Source organism: Oncorhynchus kisutch, linkage group LG20 (genome assembly GCF_002021735.2).
Source record: "Oncorhynchus kisutch isolate 150728-3 linkage group LG20, Okis_V2, whole genome shotgun sequence".
Lineage (NCBI taxonomy): Eukaryota > Metazoa > Chordata > Actinopteri > Salmoniformes > Salmonidae > Oncorhynchus > Oncorhynchus kisutch.
Window position 1 is genome coordinate 14,269,278 of NC_034193.2, and position 21,176 is coordinate 14,290,453.

At 43.2% G+C, this 21,176-nt stretch overlaps 2 protein-coding genes across 3 annotated transcripts; one reads left to right on the plus strand and one right to left on the minus strand.

The window, feature by feature from the left end:
• The first annotated feature begins 76 nt into the window (after positions 1-76).
• Positions 77-10,971, plus strand: papss2b (3'-phosphoadenosine 5'-phosphosulfate synthase 2b). Its single transcript, XM_020453458.2, has 12 exons — positions 77-279; positions 1,961-2,075; positions 2,180-2,415; positions 2,677-2,815; positions 3,727-3,845; positions 3,993-4,106; positions 4,233-4,344; positions 4,579-4,784; positions 4,903-5,038; positions 5,210-5,478; positions 9,897-10,126; positions 10,312-10,971. Exons 1-12 carry the CDS (start codon positions 253-255, stop codon positions 10,451-10,453), a joined length of 1,845 nt encoding a protein of 614 aa, XP_020309047.1. The 5' UTR covers positions 77-252; the 3' UTR covers positions 10,454-10,971.
• LOC109865356 (ATPase family AAA domain-containing protein 1-B) lies at positions 10,967-20,682 on the minus strand. Of its 2 annotated transcripts, none has more exons than XM_020453460.2 (10): positions 20,562-20,682; positions 19,656-19,838; positions 19,418-19,516; positions 16,873-16,993; positions 16,534-16,734; positions 16,295-16,401; positions 15,967-16,056; positions 12,583-12,633; positions 12,366-12,502; positions 10,967-12,187 (listed from the first exon to the last, which is right to left on the minus strand). In XM_020453460.2, exons 2-10 carry the CDS (start codon positions 19,827-19,829, stop codon positions 12,070-12,072), a joined length of 1,098 nt encoding a protein of 365 aa, XP_020309049.1. In that variant the 5' UTR covers positions 19,830-19,838; positions 20,562-20,682; the 3' UTR covers positions 10,967-12,069. The 2 variants fall into 2 exon arrangements, with proteins under 2 accessions (XP_020309049.1, XP_020309050.1); XM_020453461.2 differs by having other exon boundaries at positions 20,242-20,579.
• Positions 20,683-21,176: the final 494 nt, after the last annotated feature.

Consider the following 21,176-nt stretch of genomic DNA (forward strand, 5'->3'; position numbering starts at 1 on the left):
GTTTTGCAGTTCTTTAGCTCAACCCAGTGTAATGTCGTGGCTCTGACGTTTTGTGAAATTGAGTGGGTACGAAAAAGGCAGGGCTATGAATATGCTACGTGTCGGATTAGAAATCTTCATTGGACGTCTCCCGTCCAGATTTATTTCCGATAAATCACACAAACTCGTTTTTTTAGAAGGGAATATAGCTTAATCATTACCAACATATAAATTATTAGGTCACCAAACTAAAACGTTTCAGAAGAAGCGGCGATGTCTGGGATTAAAAAACAAAGAACGGTAGGCTATGTCATTATGTTTGACTTTTGATATGTTACGTTACTTATTTAATTCGGATCTGTGCTTGTTGGGTGGGGGGCAGACAGTGTATCAAATGGGATAACTTTTTTTTCTATCTAAACATGTAGGCTTCGTATGTTGAGCACCGAAAGAGATACATTGGAGCAGAGTCGAAAGTTATTCTATAGCTAGCATTATTTCTAAACTGAAAGTTCTGTAGGAATGTTCTATGTTAAACACAATTACCTTCCTTCCCCCTTTTCACCAGCTGTGTATAGAAAAATATAGCATAGAATCATTCTTACCTGTTTTTAGTTAGTGGTCTACACAAGAAAGTGACCCAGTCAGTTTCAGCCACAAATCAGCGTTGGGGGTTCAGTAGACCTGTGGATTGACTGACCACTTCTCGGGAAATCACTGCAATGCAAAACTGATTCTTGGCTAATAAATTCCTTTTCGAGTTATAACAATAGGTAGATTATACGGCCACATTATATAATATTCCACCGATGTTATATACAGTATTTACATTTTATAGCCTACAAATATTGTATAATAACATGTTTATTGTATAGAATGTATTGTAAGTCGTACTATATGATAGTGTATGACGTGCTTCCCTATTTCAAATAGCTGAGATGTTATTAAGGCTTGTGACATATTTAGTGATGGTATCTAGGCTATACATTTGGATCTGTCTTATGGCCTCTCTAAACAGTGAACCAAGTTGTTCCAGATGGACTGGTTTTAATGAAGTTTATCCATGTCCCTAACAACAAGGGCTCATTGAGGAGTTATGTCTGCTGGAGCGAGGCTACAGTAACAGTGAGCCACTATGAGAGTCACTAATGAATGAAGCTCAGATATCACGTGTCTGGGCAGGCCTGGGAGAGGCACAGCCTGGCCTTTGAGGGGTTCCAGCTAGCGAGTATTGGGCCTGACTGCCACACTGCAGGACTGTATGAATGAATAGGCCTGTTTGTTTCCCCCTGTCCCTCTGCAGCCCCCACCAACCTGGTCCACCTACACACCACACAGTATGGGAAGCCACAAAGATGCAATTAGACAGGCTGGACAAGGACTTATTAGAAGAGGCTAGAGTGACATGAGTATACCTTGTTGTATCTAGATAATCTGTACAAGTAAAGCTTCCCTGGGTTAGGGTTTATATCTTTCTAATGTCTGTATGTGCCTGATCAGTAGTCAAATCCCTTTTACACAGGGCTCTTCAATGTCAGTCCTGGAGGGCTAAAACACTTCAGGTTTTCATCCTCTCCTTCTAATCAGGGATTGGTTCAGACTCAGGACACCAGGTGAGTGCAATTAACTACCAGGTAGAAACCAAAACCAGAAGTGTTTAGACTCCAGGAACGGAATTGAACAGCCCTGCGGTTTTACTTCTAACGATGACCCGATGAGCTGTAAACTGAGAGGAATGGCTTTCAGACAGATTGTTCTGCTTGGCATTCAAATAAATGGGAAAGTATACATGTCTTGCAGAGGACTTAAGGCACTCATTATCAAGCTATCACTACAAATTACAGCACAGTTCAGTGTTTCTCAGCTGACTAAAATACTGTGTTCAGTTGCAAACAACTAAGGCAGCATTTCTTTGTCCTGTGCAAATAGCTCAATCAGGAATGTGCAGATGTGCAATGGTGCAGTCTCTCTGTGGTTTCAGGACCTTCAGAGGGCCACTAATGTCGTGTACCAGGCTCACCATGTGAGCCGGTCCAAACGAGGCCAAGTGGTGGGCACCAGAGAGGGCTTCAGAGGTTGCACGGTCTGGCTCACTGGTAAGCAAATGCCCTCTCTCTTTATCTCTCCAATACTAGACCAGAGTTTCACATAAGCCATGTTGGATAATGGATGTATTGTAAACTGTCACTGTGTACTAAAGGTTTGTCAGGTGCCGGAAAGACGACCGTCGGCTTTGCCCTGGAGGAGTACTTGGTGTTTCATGGTATTCCCTGCTACTCCCTGGATGGGGATAACATCAGACAGGGGCTGAACAGGAACCTTGGCTTCACCTCTGTGGACAGGGAGGAGAACATCAGGCGCATCGCTGAGGTGGCCAAGCTGTTTGCAGATGCAGGATTGGTCTGCATCACCAGCTTCATTTCTCCATTCACTAAGGTGAGTGAGTGACAGTTAAAAAGACACTGTTCATATTCTACTTGATATGAAATAATCAATTGGAAAATTGTCAAAGGAGCATCACTGTCATCCATTGTGATTGATCAGAGCTCTTGCCTGTATAGCTGCTATACTGTGTCTGATTGCATTCACTTCCGTTGATATTTGGTTTTGAGAACCTCTTTTTGTTATGGAAGTAAAATAATCAAGATGGCAAACATGTTGATTTTTGCTACCCCAGTCTCTTTCTCCTGTGCATAGGACCGGCAAGAAGCCAAAAAGATCCATGTACAATCTGGGCTGCCGTTCTTTGAGGTTTTCGTCGACGCTCCCCTGGAGGTGTGTGAGAGCAGAGATGTCAAAGGCCTCTACAAGAAGGCCCGTGCTGGAGAGATTAAAGGTACTGATCAGACTGACTCTGCCCTCCAGCGTTCCAGTTCTCTGTTCCAGTACATTACACACAGCTAGATTTACAAGTATATATCACATGGCTTCAAAGTCTACTACTTAACATGCAGTTGAACAAGCAAAAAGAGTGGGGTTATACAGCCAAAGCACTCAAATCAAATGTATTTATATAGCCCTTCGTACATCAGCTGATATCTCAAAGTGCTGTACAGAAACCCAGCCTAAAACCCCAAACAGCAAGCAATGCGGATGTAGAAGCATGGTGGCTAGGAAAAACTCCCTAGAAAGGCCAAAACCTAGGAAGAAACCTAGAGAGGAACCAGGCTATGTGGGGTGGCCAGTCCTCTTCTGGCTGTGCCGGGTGGAGATTATAACAGAACATGGCCAAGATGTTCAAATGTTCATAAATGACCAGCATGGTCCAATAATAATAAGGCAGAACAGTTGAAACTGGAGCAGCAGCACGGCCAGGTGGACTGGGGACAGCAAGGAGTCATCATGTCAGGTAGTCCTGAGGCATGGTCCTAGGGCTCAGGTCCTCCGAGAAAGAGAAAGAAAGAGAGAATTAGAGAGAGCACACTTAAATTCACACAGGACACCGAATAGGACAGGAGAAGTACTCCAGATATAACAAACTGACCCTAGCCCCCCGACACATAAACTAATGCAGCATAAATACTGGAGACTGAGACAGGAGGGGTCAGGAGACACTGTGGCCCCATCCGAGGACACCCCCGGACAGGGCCAAACAGGAAGGATATAACCCCACACACTTTGCCAAAGCACAGCCCCCACACCACTAGAGGGATGTGTATTGCAGAGTGGCACTATATTGACTCCGTACTAAAGTAGTGTAAATTATTGACAAAGTCCTTAACAGGTATCCTGACCCCCTCCCCTTAGGCTTTACGGGCATTGATTCGCCTTTTGAGAAGCCTGAGTCACCTGATCTTGTGCTGAAGACTGGAGAGATCTCAGCGACTGAGTGCATCCAGCAGGTGGTCGAGCTGCTTAAGGAACAGGTGAGTCTATCTATGGTCCCTGAGACCTCGCTGGGCCTCGCCTGTCTGTGGTGTATTCATCATTGTATCTCTACCGTGAGGAAAATGTTCTAGTCATTGGAAATTAACTTGTTAATGTGCTATCACATTGATCCTTTTGTTTTGTAGAATATTGTGCCCACTGGTGTGACAGAGGAAGTGACTGAGCTCTTTGTGCCAGAGAACAAGCTGGACTTGGCACTGAGCGACGCCAAGACACTGCCTACCGTCAGCATCACCAAGGTAACAAATCATTCTTATATGCACATTTTGGAGTTTGACACACACACACAATCTGACCCTTTATGTTGAGTGGTAACACCTGATGGGACCACACCCTACTGACGTTTTGTTCTGTATTTCCTGTAGCTGGACCTCCAGTGGGTGCAGGTGCTGGCGGAGGGCTGGGCCAGCCCCCTCAAGGGCTTCATGAGGGAGAGGGAGTTCCTGCAGGTTCTGCACTTCGACACTCTTCTGGATGGTAATACTGGTATTTTATAACTTCATAGACGACACAGTTTAATGTAGCGTATGCTCATATCAATTGAATGGATTGTTCTTAATAGGGCCCATGTTTGTCTGTAATATCATGTGCTATTGACATGTTATGCACATGTAACAACACCTACCTCACAAAGTCAATAGCGCTCACAATGAGCCAACAGAGGTCTGTTGACTTTTCTGTCAGTGACATAGAATGACATGTGGTTGGCAGGTGGAAACATCAACCTCTCTGTGCCGATCGTCCTGCCCGTTTCCAAAGAGAGCAAAGAGAAGCTGGACGGCTGCGCAGCGTTCGCCCTTGAGTTCAAAGGTTGCAGAGTGGCAATTCTCCGCAACCCTGAGTTTTATGAACATCGGAAGGAAGAGCGTTGTGCCAGGCAGTGGGGAACCACATGTCCTCAGCATCCTTACATCAAGGTTAGAATTGCCTTTTAGAACTGTCCCTGTTAATATCATGAACTTGCTTGTCAACAGAACATACTTCAATGAGAAATCAGAAATGTAAAAAAATATATATATTATTATAATCTCACAGATGGTTATGGAGGGTGGTGATTGGCTGGTTGGTGGAGATTTGGAGGTGCTAGAGCAAATCAAATGGAACGATGGTCTGGACCAATACCGCTTCACTCCAAGAGAACTGAAGCAAAAGTTCAAGGAAATGAAAGCAGGTGAATAGCTTATTATATTCTGTTTAATTCGCACTTCCTGTCTGCTGTCTCTCTTAGTGCTGCATTGTGTATGCTAATGTCTACTTAAACTTTAAGTCTTAAAGCAAACGCTGAAAAAACACAGTGATGATGAAGAAGACTTAAGGAACCTCCTTTTTTGCGTTCCCCCAGACGCCGTCTTCGCCTTCCAGCTTCGCAACCCGGTCCACAACGGCCACGCCCTCCTGATGCAAGACACGAAGCGGCGGCTGCTGGAGCGAGGCTACAAGAACCCTGTCCTGCTGCTCCACCCGCTGGGAGGCTGGACCAAAGACGATGACGTGCCTCTGGACTGGCGTATAAAACAGCATGCTGCCGTACTGGAGGAGGGGGTACTGGACCCAGCCAGCACCATCGTGGCCATATTCCCCTCTCCCATGATGTATGCTGGACCCACTGAGGTAGGGCTATGGTTTCCCCCTGGTCGCTACATCTTAGATAGATTTCACTTACACTGTTTGAACTAACTGGATACAAGTGGCGGTTTTATAATGTGAATCTTTTTTTTTGTTTTTTGTTTTTTTGGACTCAACGTTGTGCTTTGCTCACTTGAACAGGAAGGTGGTGCGGCGGTCCTTCAAGTTTTGTCCTGGAACTTTATCATCAATGTCTGGCATTCTCTGGATATATGGTCCTTTCAAGACAACTGGGAACTCAGAAAAAACAAGGTTGAATAATAACGTCAGTGATCTTCAGGTCGTAGCTCTAGAAAAAGGCCTGAGTTCCCAACTTGAAATTCTGAGTTGGATGATCGTTCAAAACGTATTTTCCCAGTTAGAGCTCATCGTTTCCCCCCCAGAGTTCCCAGTTGTCTTGAACTCACTGAAGTCTGAGATTTCCCAGTTCCGAGTTCCAGTTGTTTTGAACACGGCAGAATTCATGCTGGCTTGACCACATGGCCAATGTATTCAAACTTTTATGTTTATCCTTTAAAGCTTGGAAAAGAGTCTCTTAAACGCAGACTTGGACCACACACCCTCTCCGCCGAATAGCAGGCAGGGGAAGCAACATAGTGATTGCTTTGCAACGCTTGCAGTTATCCACGGATTCTTTCCAAACAACTCATGGATAAATTTGCAATTTCCAACTTGTTGTGTAATGTTTATGTCCAATGAGCACCTATATGTTTTATTTCTCTTCATATGACAAGGATTGAAAAGGATTTGTCAACGTGATTCATGATGATGACTTGTTGTCTAGTTTGCTAGCTAAGCTATGGTAGATGTCACGTGATTTGACGTAATTTTATCTGTGATCAATGACCTTGAGCCTTCTTGGATGGGCACTTCTAATGTAAATCTATGGCAGCACCCAAGGGGGCTTGAACTTTCTATCTCTCCCCGAAGATTTTGCGACAACATAGTGTCCCAATGAATAACAGAACACTGAGCCAATCACTACGCACCTATAGAAGATTACCAACCCCTGAGCTTTGCAAGGTCTCTGACTTCCTCCCTACAGGCTGTCATTGTTGTCAGTGACCAGGCTTACTACCTTTGTGTCGTTGGCAAACGTAATTATGGTGTTGGAGTCGTCCTTGACCAAGCAGTCATGGTCAACAATGAGTACAGGAAGGGACTAAGCACGCACCCATGAGGGGCCCCGTGTTGAGGATCAGCGTGGCAGATGGGTTGTTGCCTACCCTTACCACCTGGGGGCGGCCCATCAGGAAGTCCAGGATCCAGTTGCAGAGGGAGGTGTTTAGTCCCAGGGTCCTTAGCTTAGTGATGAGCTTTGAGGGCAATATGATGTTGAACACTGAGCTGTAGTCAATGAACAGCAGTCTGATGTTGGTGTTCCTTTTGTCCAGGTGGGAAAGGGAAGTGTTGAGGTGCAGTAGAGATTGCGTCATCTGTGGATCCGTTGGGGCGGTATGCAAATTGGAGTGGGTCTAGGGTTTATGGGATGATGGTGTTGATGTGAGCTATGACCAGCCATTCAAAGCACATCATGGCTACAGACCTGAGTGCTATGGGTTGGTAGTCATTTAGGTAGGTTACCTTGGTGTTCTTGGGCACAGGGACTATGGTGGTCTGCTTGAAACATGTAGGTATTACAGACTCGGGCCAAGGTCAGGTTGAAAATGTCAGTGACGACACTTGCCAGTTAGTCAGCGCATTCTCGGAGTACACGTCCTGGTAATCCGTCTTGCCCTGCAGCCTTGTGAATTTTGACCTGTTTAAAGATCCTACTCACGTCGGCTACGGAGAGCGTGATCACACGGTCGTCCGGAACAGCTGATGCTCTCATACATGCTTCAGTGTTTCTTGCCTCAAAACGCACGTAGAAGTAATTTAGCTCGTCTGGTAGGCTCGTGTCACTGGGCAGCTTGCGACTGGCTTCCCTTTGTAGTCCCTAATAGTTTGCAAGCCCCGCCGCATCCGACGAGCGTCGGAGCCGGTTTAGTAGGATTCAAGCTTAGTCCTGTATTGACACTTAGTCCTGTTTGATGGTTTGTCAGAGGGCATAGTGGGATTTTAATTTAATTTTACCACCTTTTTTCCCCCAATTTCGTGATTACGATCTTGTCTCAACGCTGCATCCCACCAACGGGCTCGGGAGAGGCAAAGGTCTAGTCATACATCCTCCGAAACATGACACACCAAGCCATGCTTCTTAACATCTGCTCAATTAACGCGGAAGCCAGCTGCACCAATGTGACGGAGGAAACACCATTCAACTGACAACCGAATTCGGCCTGCAGGCACCCGGCCCACTAGAGCGTGATGAGCCAAGTAAACCCCCTGATGTGGTATACTCCTCAATGCCATCGGATGCGTCCCAGGAACATATTCCAGTCTGTGCTAGCAAAACAGTCCTGTAGCTTAGCATCTGACCACTTCCGTATTGAGCAATTCACTGGTACTTCCTGCTTTAGTTTTTGCTTGTAAAGCAGGAATCAGGAGGATATAATTATGGTCAGATTTGACAAATGGAGGGCGAGGGAGAGCTTTGTATGCGTCTCTGTGTGTGGAGTAAAGGTGGTCTAGACATTTTCCTCTGATTGCACATGTAAAATGCTGGTAGAAATGAGGTAAAACGGATTTAAGTTTCCCTGCATTAGTCTTCAGCGACTAGGAGCACCGCCTCTGGATGAGCATTTTCTAGTTTGCTTATGGCTGTATACAACTCGTTGAGTGCAATCTTAGTGCCAGCATCGGTTTGTGGTGGTAAATAGATGGCTACGAAAAATATAGATAACTCTTGGTAAATAGTGTGGTCTACAGCTAATCACGAGATACTCTAACCCAGGCGACCAAAACCTTGAGACTTCCTTAATATTAGATTTTGCACACCAGATGTTATTGGCGACATAGACACAGACCGCCACCCCTTGTCTTACCAGAGGCAGCTGTTCTGTCTCGCCGATGTACGAAAAACCAACTGTATATTATCCATGTCATCGTTCAGCCACGACACTGTGTTTGTATGCGGGTTTATAAACTCAATCATATATTTTTTTACATTGTTTGCAAACTGATATGTGACACGTATTAATGCCAAAATAACATACAAAAAAGGCACAAAAAATATATATATTTACAGTACCCGTCAAAAGTTTGGATACCTATTCATTTAAGGGTTTTTCTTTATTTTGACTATTTTCTATATTGTAGAATAATAGTGAAGACATCAAAACTATGAAATAACACATATGGAATCATGTAGTCACCAAAAAAGTGCTAAACAAATGTAAATATATTTTAGATTCTTCAAATTAGTCACCCTTTGCCTTTGACAGCTTTGCACACTCTTTGCATTCTCTCAACCAGCTTCACTTGGAATGCTTTTCCAACAGTCTTGAAAGAGTTCCCACATATGCTGAGCGCTTTTCCTTCACTCTGCGGTCCAACTCATCCCAAACCATCTCAATTGGGTTGAGATCAGGTGATTATGGAGGCCAGGTCATCTTACGCAGCACTCCATCACTCTTCTTCTTGATCAAATAGCCCTTACACAGACTGGAGGTGTGTTGGGTCATTGTCCTGTTCTAAATAATTCTAAATAAATGTGTAAATGTTACTTGAACTCTGTGAAGCATTTATTTGGGCTGCAATTTCTGAGGCTGGTAACTATAATGAGCTTATCCTCTGCAGCAGAGGTAACTCTGGGGTCTTCCTTTCCTGTGGCGGTCCTCATGAGAGCCAGCTTCATCATAGGGCATGATGGTTTTTGCGACTGCACTTGAAGAAACTTTCAATGTTTTTCAATCATTACTTTAAGACCTTAATGTCTTAAAGTAATGATGGACTGTCGTTTCTCTTTGCTTATTTGAGCTGTTCTTGCCATAATATGGACTTGGTCTTTTACCAACCTTCTGTATACCACCCATAACTTGTCACAACACAACTGATTTGCGCAAATTTAACTTTTAACAAGGCACACCTGTTATTTGAAACACATTCCAGGTGACTCATGAAGCTGGTTGAGAGAATCCCAAGAGTGTGCAGAGCTGGCAAGACAAAGGGTGGCTACTTTGAAGAATCTCAAAAAGAAAATATATTTAGATTTGTTAAACACATTTTTTGGTTACTACACGATTCCTTATGTATTATTTCATAGTTTTGATGTCTTCACTATTATTCTACAATGTAGAAAATAGTAAAAAATAAAGAACAAATCTTGAATGAGTAGGTGTGTCCAAACCTTTGACTGGTACTGTATATTATTATTATATATTGCCCCAACTGCCCTGAATGACAGGTTGCCACTGCTGGACACTACTCTGTATAAAATGTATTTCTAAGCATTGTTTTATTCAGTAGAATCAGGTCATATCTGTAGTCACTAGACAGGTGTTTGTCTTTCCACCCGTTAGGTACAGTGGCACTGCCGGGCACGAATGATAGCTGGTGCCAACTTCTACATCGTTGGTCGTGACCCTGCGGGCATGCCTCACCCTGAGACCAAGCAGAGCCTGTATGAGCCCACCCACGGGGCCAAGGTCCTCACCATGGCCCCTGGTCTCCCCTCTGTAGAGATCATCCCCTTCAGAGTGGCTGCCTACAACAAGACTAAAAGATCTATGGACTTCTACGATAAGGAGAGGTACATTGACAGCTAATATTTTGGCCCATACGTTTTTCCGGGCTATGTGGCCTGACCAGGAAAATCTCTGGGCTCTAGTTGTAAGAAATAACTAGGGCTCAGGAAAACCTTTCCTACAATGTCAAAAACTAACTGAGAGATTGAATCAAGCTGCTTCACTCACTTTGTCTTACCTTCCTTTCCAGACACCAGGAATTTGAGTTCATATCTGGGACCAAGATGAGGAGGATGGCACGCAGCGGAGAGAACCCTCCAGATGGTTTCATGGCCAATAAGGCCTGGAAGGTCCTCACAGAGTACTACAGCTCCCTGCAGAAGGACGAATGAACACACACACCTTACTTTTAAGCTTCTCTATTTTATATTTTCATTTTAAATCAAGTACTGTAGACATCTAGGCATTAATGAAATACATGCCTGAGCTTTTTTTTTTTTACTAAATTGAATATCATATAAACTGGAAATTATCTAGTTTGATGTGAGGGTCAAAATAAATCTGTAAGCGGTGTAAAAAAAAAGATGGAAGTCAGAGTTGTGAAGAAATCAATGAATGTTTTAACAGATCACTTTTGTTACCTATGTCTTTACTGCATCTGTACTTACAAGCTAGTAACTTAAAATGTATGTTTTAGAAGCTGTGAGAGGACTGTAATTCTGTAGTTGAGTGACCAAGAGTGTAATATGAGTGGAAGGGGTTTTAACTATCCCTGTGTAATGAATGAAACTATATTTATCAAGTGATGCCATGGTACCTAATTTCTAAATGTTCTTATACTGCAGCTAGCCTTTTTATATCATTACTTTTTAGGAAGTTTCAAGCAAATAAATGATTACATGACAAACAATATTGGTGTAATTTATTTTAGCAGATACCAGAATTCAGAATAAACTAATTCTAAAAATGAGTCAATATAAAAAGCAAAGCAAGCATTTTACCTAAACCAAAGTTCAATAATTAAAACTACAATTTCCACCAATCCCTACCCCCCCCCCAAAAAAACAAAATGTCAACTGAATTGGCAATCACACATGTGGTAGATACGGGAAGTTTGTCATGTAGAAATAATCAACCAACCATTTAAGCATCCTGGTCATCACAAGGGATAAACAGAAACTATAAGACATGACGATCACCACAAGCAGTTATTAGATTCTACTGTAAATTAACCCTGGGCTGAAGACCAGGGTATAAAAGCACAATGCAGGTTTCCTGATATATTGAAGTTTGAAAAAGGCTATGTCTCTGCATCTGGTACCATGCTCTCTTCACAACATCCAGTGATAATTCACTTTCAAATAGGCGTTGAATTGTTCTGATAAATATTTTATCATGCATGATAACTTCTGATCTAATTTGTAATTCTGAGAACCACTCAATTGTACAACTAGCTCATAGTTGAACGATGCCAACTATAAGTGGCAAATTTTATTACCGTTATTACCGATATTACACTAAACTGCTTTCCTAGATAAAAAAATATATAAAACATACAGTACCAAAAGAAGCAACATGTGATGTTCAGATAAAAGCCCAAGGCTAAGTCAATATTGCTGTGTGTCATAAGTAATCGGGAGGCAATTATGTACTATCAAACCTGAAAGGATCCATGGCTGTGCCCATACTTTGCAGTCTCAGAGCCAGTTTCAGTGAGACCTTGGTTGGCCAGATACATAAGACACTAATGCCAACATAAGTATCACGTAACGCCTAACTTCCACATAACAAATAGAATTTTGACAGAAATATTTCATGTCAATGCATTGAACTAAATGTTCTTAAAATAACAAATGAGCTAAGACATTACAAAGTGATGTTATGATAGACATTACACTTATGTATATCTCTTCAAGTAAGTACTCTACCAGTAAGTACTCTACATACATAGAAAATAATAAGGAAAGCATATCCAGGCGCTTAATAGTTCTCCTTTGCATGTCAAGACTCAATCCAGAGTAGAATGAATCAGAACCGTCTGTCCGTCTGCCGACTTCGACTTCCTCATCTTCTGCCTGGCAGTCTGCATGTCGTCCTGATTGATGGACCGGATTTGATCCTGGATCCTGGAGACAAAGACAAGGTCAGTATCTTGCTGGTAACTACAGAAGGCACTCTTAATAGTGTGAAAATCACTAATCACTACTAATGCTCATATGAAAAGCCAATGTAAAGACATTGGTATTGGGAGATCACGTTAGGTCTCAAGAAGTACGTATTTATATGGCCAGAGGGGTGTGGTACCTTTCATCGGCATGGGGGTTATGGACAAAATCCCGCACGCATAACAGAGCAGCATCCCGACACATCTCTCGGAGATCACTTCCTGAGAATCCGTCAGTCTCCTTCGCCATGTCAACAAAGTCAACAGCGGGATCCACCTGGGAAATGCATGGGGAAGTTTAGTGGAAACACAGACAAAATGTGTAATTGTGTAATTGAATTACCATGTAAAACTTACATTTTCATTTTTCAATATGAGTTTCAAGATTTCTTCCCTCTGCATGCGATTCTGCAAGACAATAATAGTTTTTAGCAGGAATGTAATACATTTCAGGTCATCTCATATAGTACTGCATAAATAACCATAGTTCGGGCTGGCTCAATTACCAAATAACCGTGCTACTGACAGTTATGGATGAAGACCGTCATGAAAAGTAAATAACCGTCATAATATCTATATATTTTTGGGGAGGCCAGGGCGAACAGCTGACTGAAGACAGGACGGCTGGCATTCGTACGGTTGAGTCCGTTTCTGCGATAACAACATGATGAAACTGTGTTGGCCCTTGCTGAAACAAGCAAGGTGCTGTAGCAAACGATGAATAGAATGGGCTTGGCACCTCTAACCATGGCAATCGAACTGGTAAACTCACAGGTAGGGCTGTTGTGGTGACTGTATTACCACCACATATATTATTTAGTTTATGTAAAAACAAGATTAAAATCAAGAATACTCTGACGAATGTGAACGGCAAGGGCGGTTTGCCTTGCCGTTCACATTCGCACCCCTGGTCCAGACTACACTCAATCATAGAACCTACTGAAGAGATGAGTCTTCAATAAAGACAAAGGTTGAGACCGAGTCTGCGTCTTTCCCTGGCCGGTCCCCTTCTCTCCACTGGGATTCTCTGCCTCTGACCCTTTTACAGGGGCTGAGTCACTGTCTTACTGGTGCTCTTCCATGCCGTCCCTAAGAGCGGTGCATCACTTGAGTGGTTGAGTCACTGATGTGATCTTCCAGTCCGGGTTGGCACACCCATAGGTTTGTGCCATGGGAGAGATCTTTGTGAGCTATACTCAGCCTTGTCTGAGGGTAGTAAGTTGGTGGTTTATAGATATCCCTCTAGTGGTGTGGGGCTGTTTGCCCTGTATCGTCGGACGGGGCCACAGTGTCTTCCGACCCCTCGTCACAGCCTCCAGTATCTATGCTGCAATAGTTTGTGTGTTTGTTATATCTGGAGTACTTCTCCTGTCCTATTCGGTGTCCTGTGTGAATCTAAGTGTGCGTTCTCTAATTCTCTCCTTCTCTCTTTCTTTCTCTCTCTCGGAGGACCTGAGCCCTAGGACCATGCCCCAGGACTACCTGACATGATGACTCCTTGCTGTCCCCAGTCCACCTGGCCATGCTGCTGCTCCAGTTTCAACTTCCACCTGACTGTGCTGCTGCTCCAGTTTCAACTGTTCTGCCTTATTATTATTCGACCATGCTGGTCATTTATGAACATTTGAACATCTTGGCCATGTTCTGTTATAATCTCCACCCGGCACAGCCAGAAGAGGACTGGCCACCCCACATAGCCTGGTTCCTCTCTAGGTTTCTTCCTAGGTATTGGCCTTTCTAGGGAGTTTTTCCTAGCCACCGTGCTTCTACACCTGCATTGCTTGCTGTTTGGGGTTTTAGGCTGGGTTTCTGTACAGCACTTTGAGATATCAGCTGATGTACGAAGGGCTATATAAATAAATTTGATTTGATTTGTCGGGGGGCTAGGGTCAGTCTGTTAAATCTGGTGTAATTATCCTGTCTTATCCGGTATCCTGTGTGAATTTAAGTATGCTCCCTCTAATTCTCTCTCCCCCCTCCTGGAGGACCTGAGCCCATGCCTCAGGACTACCTGGCCTCCTTGCTGTCCCCAGTCCACCTGGTCGTGCTGCTGCTCCAGTTTCAACTATTCTGCCTGTGGCTATGGAATCCTGACCTGTTCACCGGACGTAAAAAAACCATAAAAATCACCTTAAAAATGCATAATCGCATTTGCGGTCACTTTTGATAATGGTGTTTTCCACTAATGGAACATTCGCGCTTCTAGCCTACTGCAGTGTGCACATTACAGCGCTTATGTGAAGAAATTGTTTATCAACATTAAGCTAAACTTTCTGATCTGTTGAATCAGCCACATTGCGTAAAAACATTTTATTTTTATTTTTTTTATCCTAGTGGTTGTATTAATTTGGGATCTATTGCATCCCACAACTGTCCCAGACTATGTTTGGAATATTTATTTCTCGTACAGAATAGGTTGACTTCTGTACTATGGGGGATAGTAGATTAACATAGGCTAGTGCTTTTGCTGTTCATTAGGCTTACATGTTGTTGGTTGCGTCCCCGATGTGTCGGTCTTCACTTGTAGCCTGTGATAAAGACCCAATCACGTGATGGAGCACTCAGGGAGAAGGGCACAACGGCCACTGGCCTCAAAAGGCATGACTTTTTTTAGAGTGCATTACGGCCACACAAACGGGATGCCGCCGTGAAATTCTAGGCATTATCAAGTGCTTGTCAAATTGTGAATGAGTGACTGATGTAGTGTTCACAGCCGGCACAAAAAACAAATCAGAGCTCATGCCTTTCAAGTGACTTTTTACAAATCATTAGTCATTAGAGCCTTACAATGTATTAAAAATCAAAACATATTGCCCAACGCTTAACACAGAATGTGCGCACTCCCTCAAAACGTTTGGAGAAAATATCCTTAACATTTTATTTAGCTTGTTCAATTGTATTCTTCATACTATAAAATAATGCCACAGAATTCTAAGCAAATCTTGTCTGCTAAATGAACTAGTGTAGCCCAGAGCCATAGCCGATCTGGACCTAACAAGACAAGAGTATGCTATTTTGTTCTTCTGAAATAGACTACATTTTCTTCATATCATATCTTTAGACTTGTCTAAAATAAATAATGGATTTATTTTTAAGGTGTAAGCTATATTACATGGATTTATTAGACTTCTTAAAAAGGGAACTGTTCCAAAATGTCTGCATCAGTGGCTTGTAGGCTGTGTGTGGAAGCCAGGAGATGCTAAATGTGTTTGTTAATTAACGGTCAATCACCGTGAGACAGACAGTTAATTTCTTGACCATCACCAACTGACGAAATTGTGTGACCGCCACAGCCCTACTCATGGGTACACTCGCAATGGCTGCCTAGTATTGTGATGCAATAATTCCCATGGTAATATAGAATGCTCATTTCAATGATGTTAACTGATGTGGCTCATGCAATGTAGTGTATTTTTTGTCATGCCAATTGAATTGAATCAACAAATTACAGCACATATTGATGGGTACACTTCCTGCTTTGCTCCTATGAGTACACTCGCAATGGCCGCCAGTCCACCTACTACGCCATTATTGACTTGAATGGCGACATCTGTTCTATTCATTCTATTTCTATGGTAGCACATGCAGCCAAGACCAGATTTGGCTATTTGAACGGTTATTACGGAGACAGTGGTCTTTGTCTGGCCAATTACAATCATCCAAAATTCCAGGACCATCACAGCCCTGTTCATAGTACTGTGTATATACTGATAAACGTGTACAGTTTGTGAATAGACTCACAGGCTGATTTATGTGAAATCTTGTGGGCATTCTCCTCAGAATGGCGGAGTCGAGATCCTGTGGACGGTTAGTGGCCCCCATAATGATGACCTACATGAGGAAAAGGTGAGAGGCAGTTGAGAGAGACTCAACCAGACAGGAGTCACATGATGATCAATGTATTTAATTACCAACACAACAAAGGCTGCAAAACAGAAACGTCTGTGTACGCTCTCCCTGATGCAGTGAAAATAATAAAAACAAATACAAAATAAAGTAAGCTTTACGCTACATCTTTCGGAGTGCGGACCTGTCGCACCTTTTTGCTTATCCTTCATAATGGACCCACCTGGCAGTTGTAGTCCGTCTCAAGCCCATCCCACAAGCTCATGAACTGAGCCTTCATCATGGCTGTGGCCTCGTGGTCAGAGCTGGAACGGCTTCTCAGGAAAGAGTCTGTAACAGAACATTACAGGATCGACAGGAGCCGGGGATGATGACAACATAACTGGCTTAGCTGAAGTACCCAAACAAGATTTAAAGTACTGTATAGCATCTGTGAAAGATAATGGTAAAATAAGCATTTACCAATCTCATCTATGAAGATGATTGAAGGCTGGAGCTTAATGGCTAGAGAGAAGACGGCAGAAGCCAGTTTCTGGGACTCTCCATACCACTTGTCTGTGAGGGTGGAAGGCTGCAGGTTGATGAAGCGGAAACCAGCATCTTTGGCAGTTGCTTTGGCGATCAGCGTCTTCCCACAGCCAGGTGGTCCATACAGCAGCACACCTGTTATCATAATGAAAGGGGTAAGAGCAGTGGCTAAAGACTGAAGGCGGTCCTGTTGAACCTTTATATGCATTGTGTCTATCTAGGCTTGTGCACCGGTCTCAATAAGCAAATCTTGTATGAAAACAAGAGACTCACCTTTTGGTGGCTGAAGCAGTCTGGATCCCTTGAACAGGTGTCTCATCTGGATGGGAAGTATGACAGTGTCTTTCAGCTCAGTAATGACTTCATCTAGGCCTGCAATATCACTCCATGTGATCTGTAGAGAGAGCATCACATCAGTTAGTTATGGGGAACAGACATACAGGTGACTGCCAAAATAAAAGGAAACACGAGTAAATGAGGGATGAAGTATATTGAAAGCAGGTGCTTCCACATACAGTGCATTTGGAAAGTATTCAGACCCTTTTACTTTTTACACATTTTGTTACGTTACAGCCTTATTCTAAAATGGATTACATTTTTTTTAAATCAATCTACACACAAATGAAAGCGAATTTATAAAAAAAATTGTATTCAAATCCTTTGCTATGAGACTTGAAATTGAGCTCAGGCGGCATCCTGTTTCCATTGATCATCCTTGATGAGTCCATCTGTGGTACATTTAACTGATTGAACATGATTTGGAAAGGCACACACCTGTCGATATTAGGTCCCACAGTTCATGTCAGAGCAAAAACCAAGCCATGAGGTCGAAGAGTTGTCCGTAGAGCTCCGAGACAGGATTGCGTTGAGGCACAGATCTGGGGAAGGGTACCAAAACATTTCTGCAGCTTTGAAGGTCCCCAAGGCCTCCATCATTCTTAAATAGAAGTTTGGAACCACTAAGACTCTTCCTAGAGCTGGATGCCCGGCCTAACTGAGCAATCGGGGACGGGCCTTGGTGACCAAGAACCCAATGGGCACTCTGACAGAGCTCCAGAGTTCCTCTGTGGAGATGCGAGAACCTTCCAGAAGGACAACCATCTGTGCAGCACTACACCAATCAGGCCTTTATGGTAGAGTGACCAGACGGAAACCACTCCTCTGTAAAAGGCACATGACAGCCCGCTTGGAGTTTGCCAAAAGGAACCTGAAGACTCTCAGACCATGAGAAACAAGATTCTCTGATCTGATGAAACCAAGATTAAACACTTTGGCCTGAATGCCAAGCGTCATGTCTGGAGGAAACCTGGGACCATCCCCACAGTGGTGGCAGCATCATGCTGTGGGGATGTTTTTCCAGCGTTAGGGACTGGGAGACTAGTCAGGATCGAGGGAAAGATGAGTGGAGCAAAGTACAGAGAGATCCTTGATGAAAACCTGCTCCAGAGCGCTCAGGACCTCAGACTGGGGCGAAGGTTCCCCTTCCAACAGGACAACAAACCTAAGCGCACAGCCAAGACAATGCAGGAGTGGCTTCGGGACAAGTCTCAATGTCCTTGAGTGGCCCAGCCAGAGCCCAGACTTGAACATCTCTGGAGATACCTGAAAATAGCGGTGCAGCGACGCTCCCCATCCAACATGACAGAGCTTGAGAGCATCTGCAGAGAAGAATTGGAGAAACTCCCCAAATAAAGGTGTGACAAGCTTGTAGCGTCATACCCAAGAAGACTCGAGGATGTAATCGCTGCTTCAATACATTTGCTGAAATGGGGGGGGGGGGTGTACCATTTTTTAAATACAGCTGTAATATAACAATGTGGGAAAGGGGTCTGAATACTTTCCAAATGCACTGTAGATGTGGATCCTAAGTTAATAGGGTCAAGTATAAAAATGCCCAGTTGCCCATTATTCTGGCTACCATGGCTAGAAGAGATCTCAGTGACTTTGAAAGAGGGGTCTCAAAGGCACACAGGGGTTTAAACGGGGGTGTGTGCATCACAGACCTCAAACCAATTAAAACACTTAAGGGAGATTATGGAGCAGCGCCTCAGACAGTGTTTTCCACCACCATTAACAAAACACCAACAAAAAAGTCATTTCTTGTGGAAGAATGGTGTCGTATCCCTCCAATAGCATTCCAGACACTTGTAGAATCTATTCCAAGGCACATTGAAGCTGTTCCAACAACCTTAAGACACTTTATGTAGTGCTTCCTTCATTATTTGTTTCTGTTGGAATGTTGTTACCCAGCAAGACACCTAAAATTGTAACTCAAACAGAAGGGGGAACTAACAAAGAGTTACTGACAACCAAAACGAAACAGGTGGGGTTCTAGGAATGGTTCTCAAAGACACTCGTCATGTTGTCCACTGAAAGTTGACTAACAACAACAACAACTGGGACCTAAAAGACACCCACCATGAGCGGCCACTAAATTTGCCCAAGAGGTAAACAAAATTAAACCCACCCCAAACTTAGACAGGAATCAAACCTGAAGGTGGAGCAAAACTACCAGGAAAGAAGAGATAAAGGATAGTTTATTAGAAATCATAGCGGGAGCGCCAACTAAAGGTGTTAACCCTCCACATCTCTCAAGGTAACTGGAGCACCCGCTCTCAAATATCTCCTGTACCAGCAGATGAAACGCCTTCTGACTAACGAGAAGCCATGCCAGCACAGGTTCAACACATACAGACTAACGAGGTGACACCAATCGATGCACCCAATGTGCTAATGTCCAACCTCAAAATATAAATGGAAAAACCAAAGCTTGTAACAGTTGGGTTCAAGCAATGGTGTATTGAAGCAGCTCTCTTACCTGCATGGTCAACGGGTCCACCAGATGTGCTGCAATGCTCATCTCATACTCTGAGAGCTTGACATTCTGCACACCGATCTGCTTCATGAGTTTCTCTGCCTGAAAAAAAACACCTGTCAATAGCCATCTACCTAGCTTTGTACATTCCAATACAGTCCCAACAAACATGATAGATATCCACAGAAAACGCTCAGAAGCAAACATTTCAAACTTGGCTACTGTATATTGAAAACTTCACCTGTTTCTGTGCTTCCATTTTCTGTTTCCTTGTGGGATCAATGGCATCAACCATCCACTTTATGGTGAAGTAAGTGACTGCACCAAATATGGTCAGTCGGAAGAGTAAACCAAAGACTTCATTCCGGCCCAAGGGCTGGGAAATACTTTCAGTTGGAATCTCCTTCAACACCATCTTAGATGACTGGGGGATGGAAAACAAAAGGACAGTCTCCAAACTTCATCAGTTGAAAGTGAACAACATAGCTTAGCTGCTATACAAGTGCTGTACTCTTTATCCAACAAGAACAATGTGTGAATTCCACTTAAATTCAGAAAACCCTAATTGAAAATAGGCTTAGACATTAGCTGAGAAATTACATCAATTCTTAAAAATGTACACTAAATCCTGTTTAGCTAGCTAAGATCACATGTTCATGTCCATCCTATAAATATTGTTAGCAGTTAGCTAACATGATGACATATGGCTGTCACAACACTGGCAAGCTAACAATGCCGGCTAAAAATGTCTGTACTGTTGCGTCCTGCTTGACACGACAGCATTTGACAGTTGTTAGCTAGCTAGTAATATGATAGGACCTACATACCTGATGATGGAATTGGTGTTATTTTAAGTCTATATCTAAAAATGTTTGACAATAATCGAAACTGTGAAAAGACTAGCTAGATAGTAGTTTCACTTTGCATGTTACAAAACCGAAACCTTAATTTTGATAGCTTTGACCTCCAGTTAGCATGCAGCCTCGTGCCTGAACTACAGTCGTTACTTTGTAGAGAAAAAAAATCCCACTAGCAGGACACCTTGCGAAATGTGTTGTATTGACCCATGTATTTGTAATTAGAACTTTTAAATGATTTACAAAACAAATTAACCATCACAGTTTGCTGGACTGGTCGTGACACTCACCTAGCGCTTCCACTCTTGCTCTTGTCCCTTTCCGCGTGAAGCTCGGCTCAATTTGCTTGACAGATGCCCCCTACCGTTTTGGAATAGAAACAGTCAAATAATTTCGTCAATGTTTCTGTGGCATGGGACAGCATTGAACGAAGATTCTTCAAGGTAAAGAACAACACATGTAAAACTATGGATTTAATGATGTGGCTACAACCAATATGGTACAAAATAAACGAATCCCCTATCATAAAACGTAACTCTTTTTGTTACTCAATGTGTAGGTCAGGATGCTGTGCTTCATGTTCCAAGCAAATCTGACAGGTGGAGCCCTAACACAACTAACGTTAGTCCAGTGACCACAACTACTGGCTCACAAGCTCCTGTCCGGGTAAAAAGTTAGGAAAAGTCAAGGTACCAAGACAGACACTGCATAATGTGCAACAACTGTGTATATTTGTGTTTCCTAGTCTATTATGCATAGTGAAAACGCTGCGACACACTGCATAATGTGAAACAACTTTGAAGTTGTCAAGTATGGAAACATTGAAATGATGATAAGCGCAATGCATAGTGTCAGGTACTGTTTATTTATTTATCATTCTTGTTTTATAGTCTATACCCAAAGTG

What these genes read in the sequence shown, in the direction of transcription:
- papss2b (XM_020453458.2), top strand. Translation starts at nt 253, where the DNA reads ATGTCTGGGATTAAAAAACAAAGAACG. An exon ending in CTTCGACACTCTTCTGGATG is followed by an intron (nt 4,345 to 4,578) that starts GTAATACTGGTA and finishes TGTGGTTGGCAG; the next exon opens with GTGGAAACATCAACCTCTCT. An exon ending in GTTCAAGGAAATGAAAGCAG is followed by an intron (nt 5,039 to 5,209) that starts GTGAATAGCTTA and finishes GCGTTCCCCCAG; the next exon opens with ACGCCGTCTTCGCCTTCCAG.
- LOC109865356 (XM_020453460.2), bottom strand. Translation starts at nt 19,829, where the DNA reads ATGGTGTTGAAGGAGATTCCAACTGAAAGTATTTCCCAGCCCTTGGGC. An exon ending in ACTGCTTCAGCCACCAAAAG is followed by an intron (nt 16,735 to 16,872) that starts GTGAGTCTCTTG and finishes TTATGATAACAG; the next exon opens with GTGTGCTGCTGTATGGACCA. An exon ending in AACCCCCATGCCGATGAAAG is followed by an intron (nt 12,188 to 12,365) that starts GTACCACACCCC and finishes CTTTGTCTCCAG; the next exon opens with GATCCAGGATCAAATCCGGT.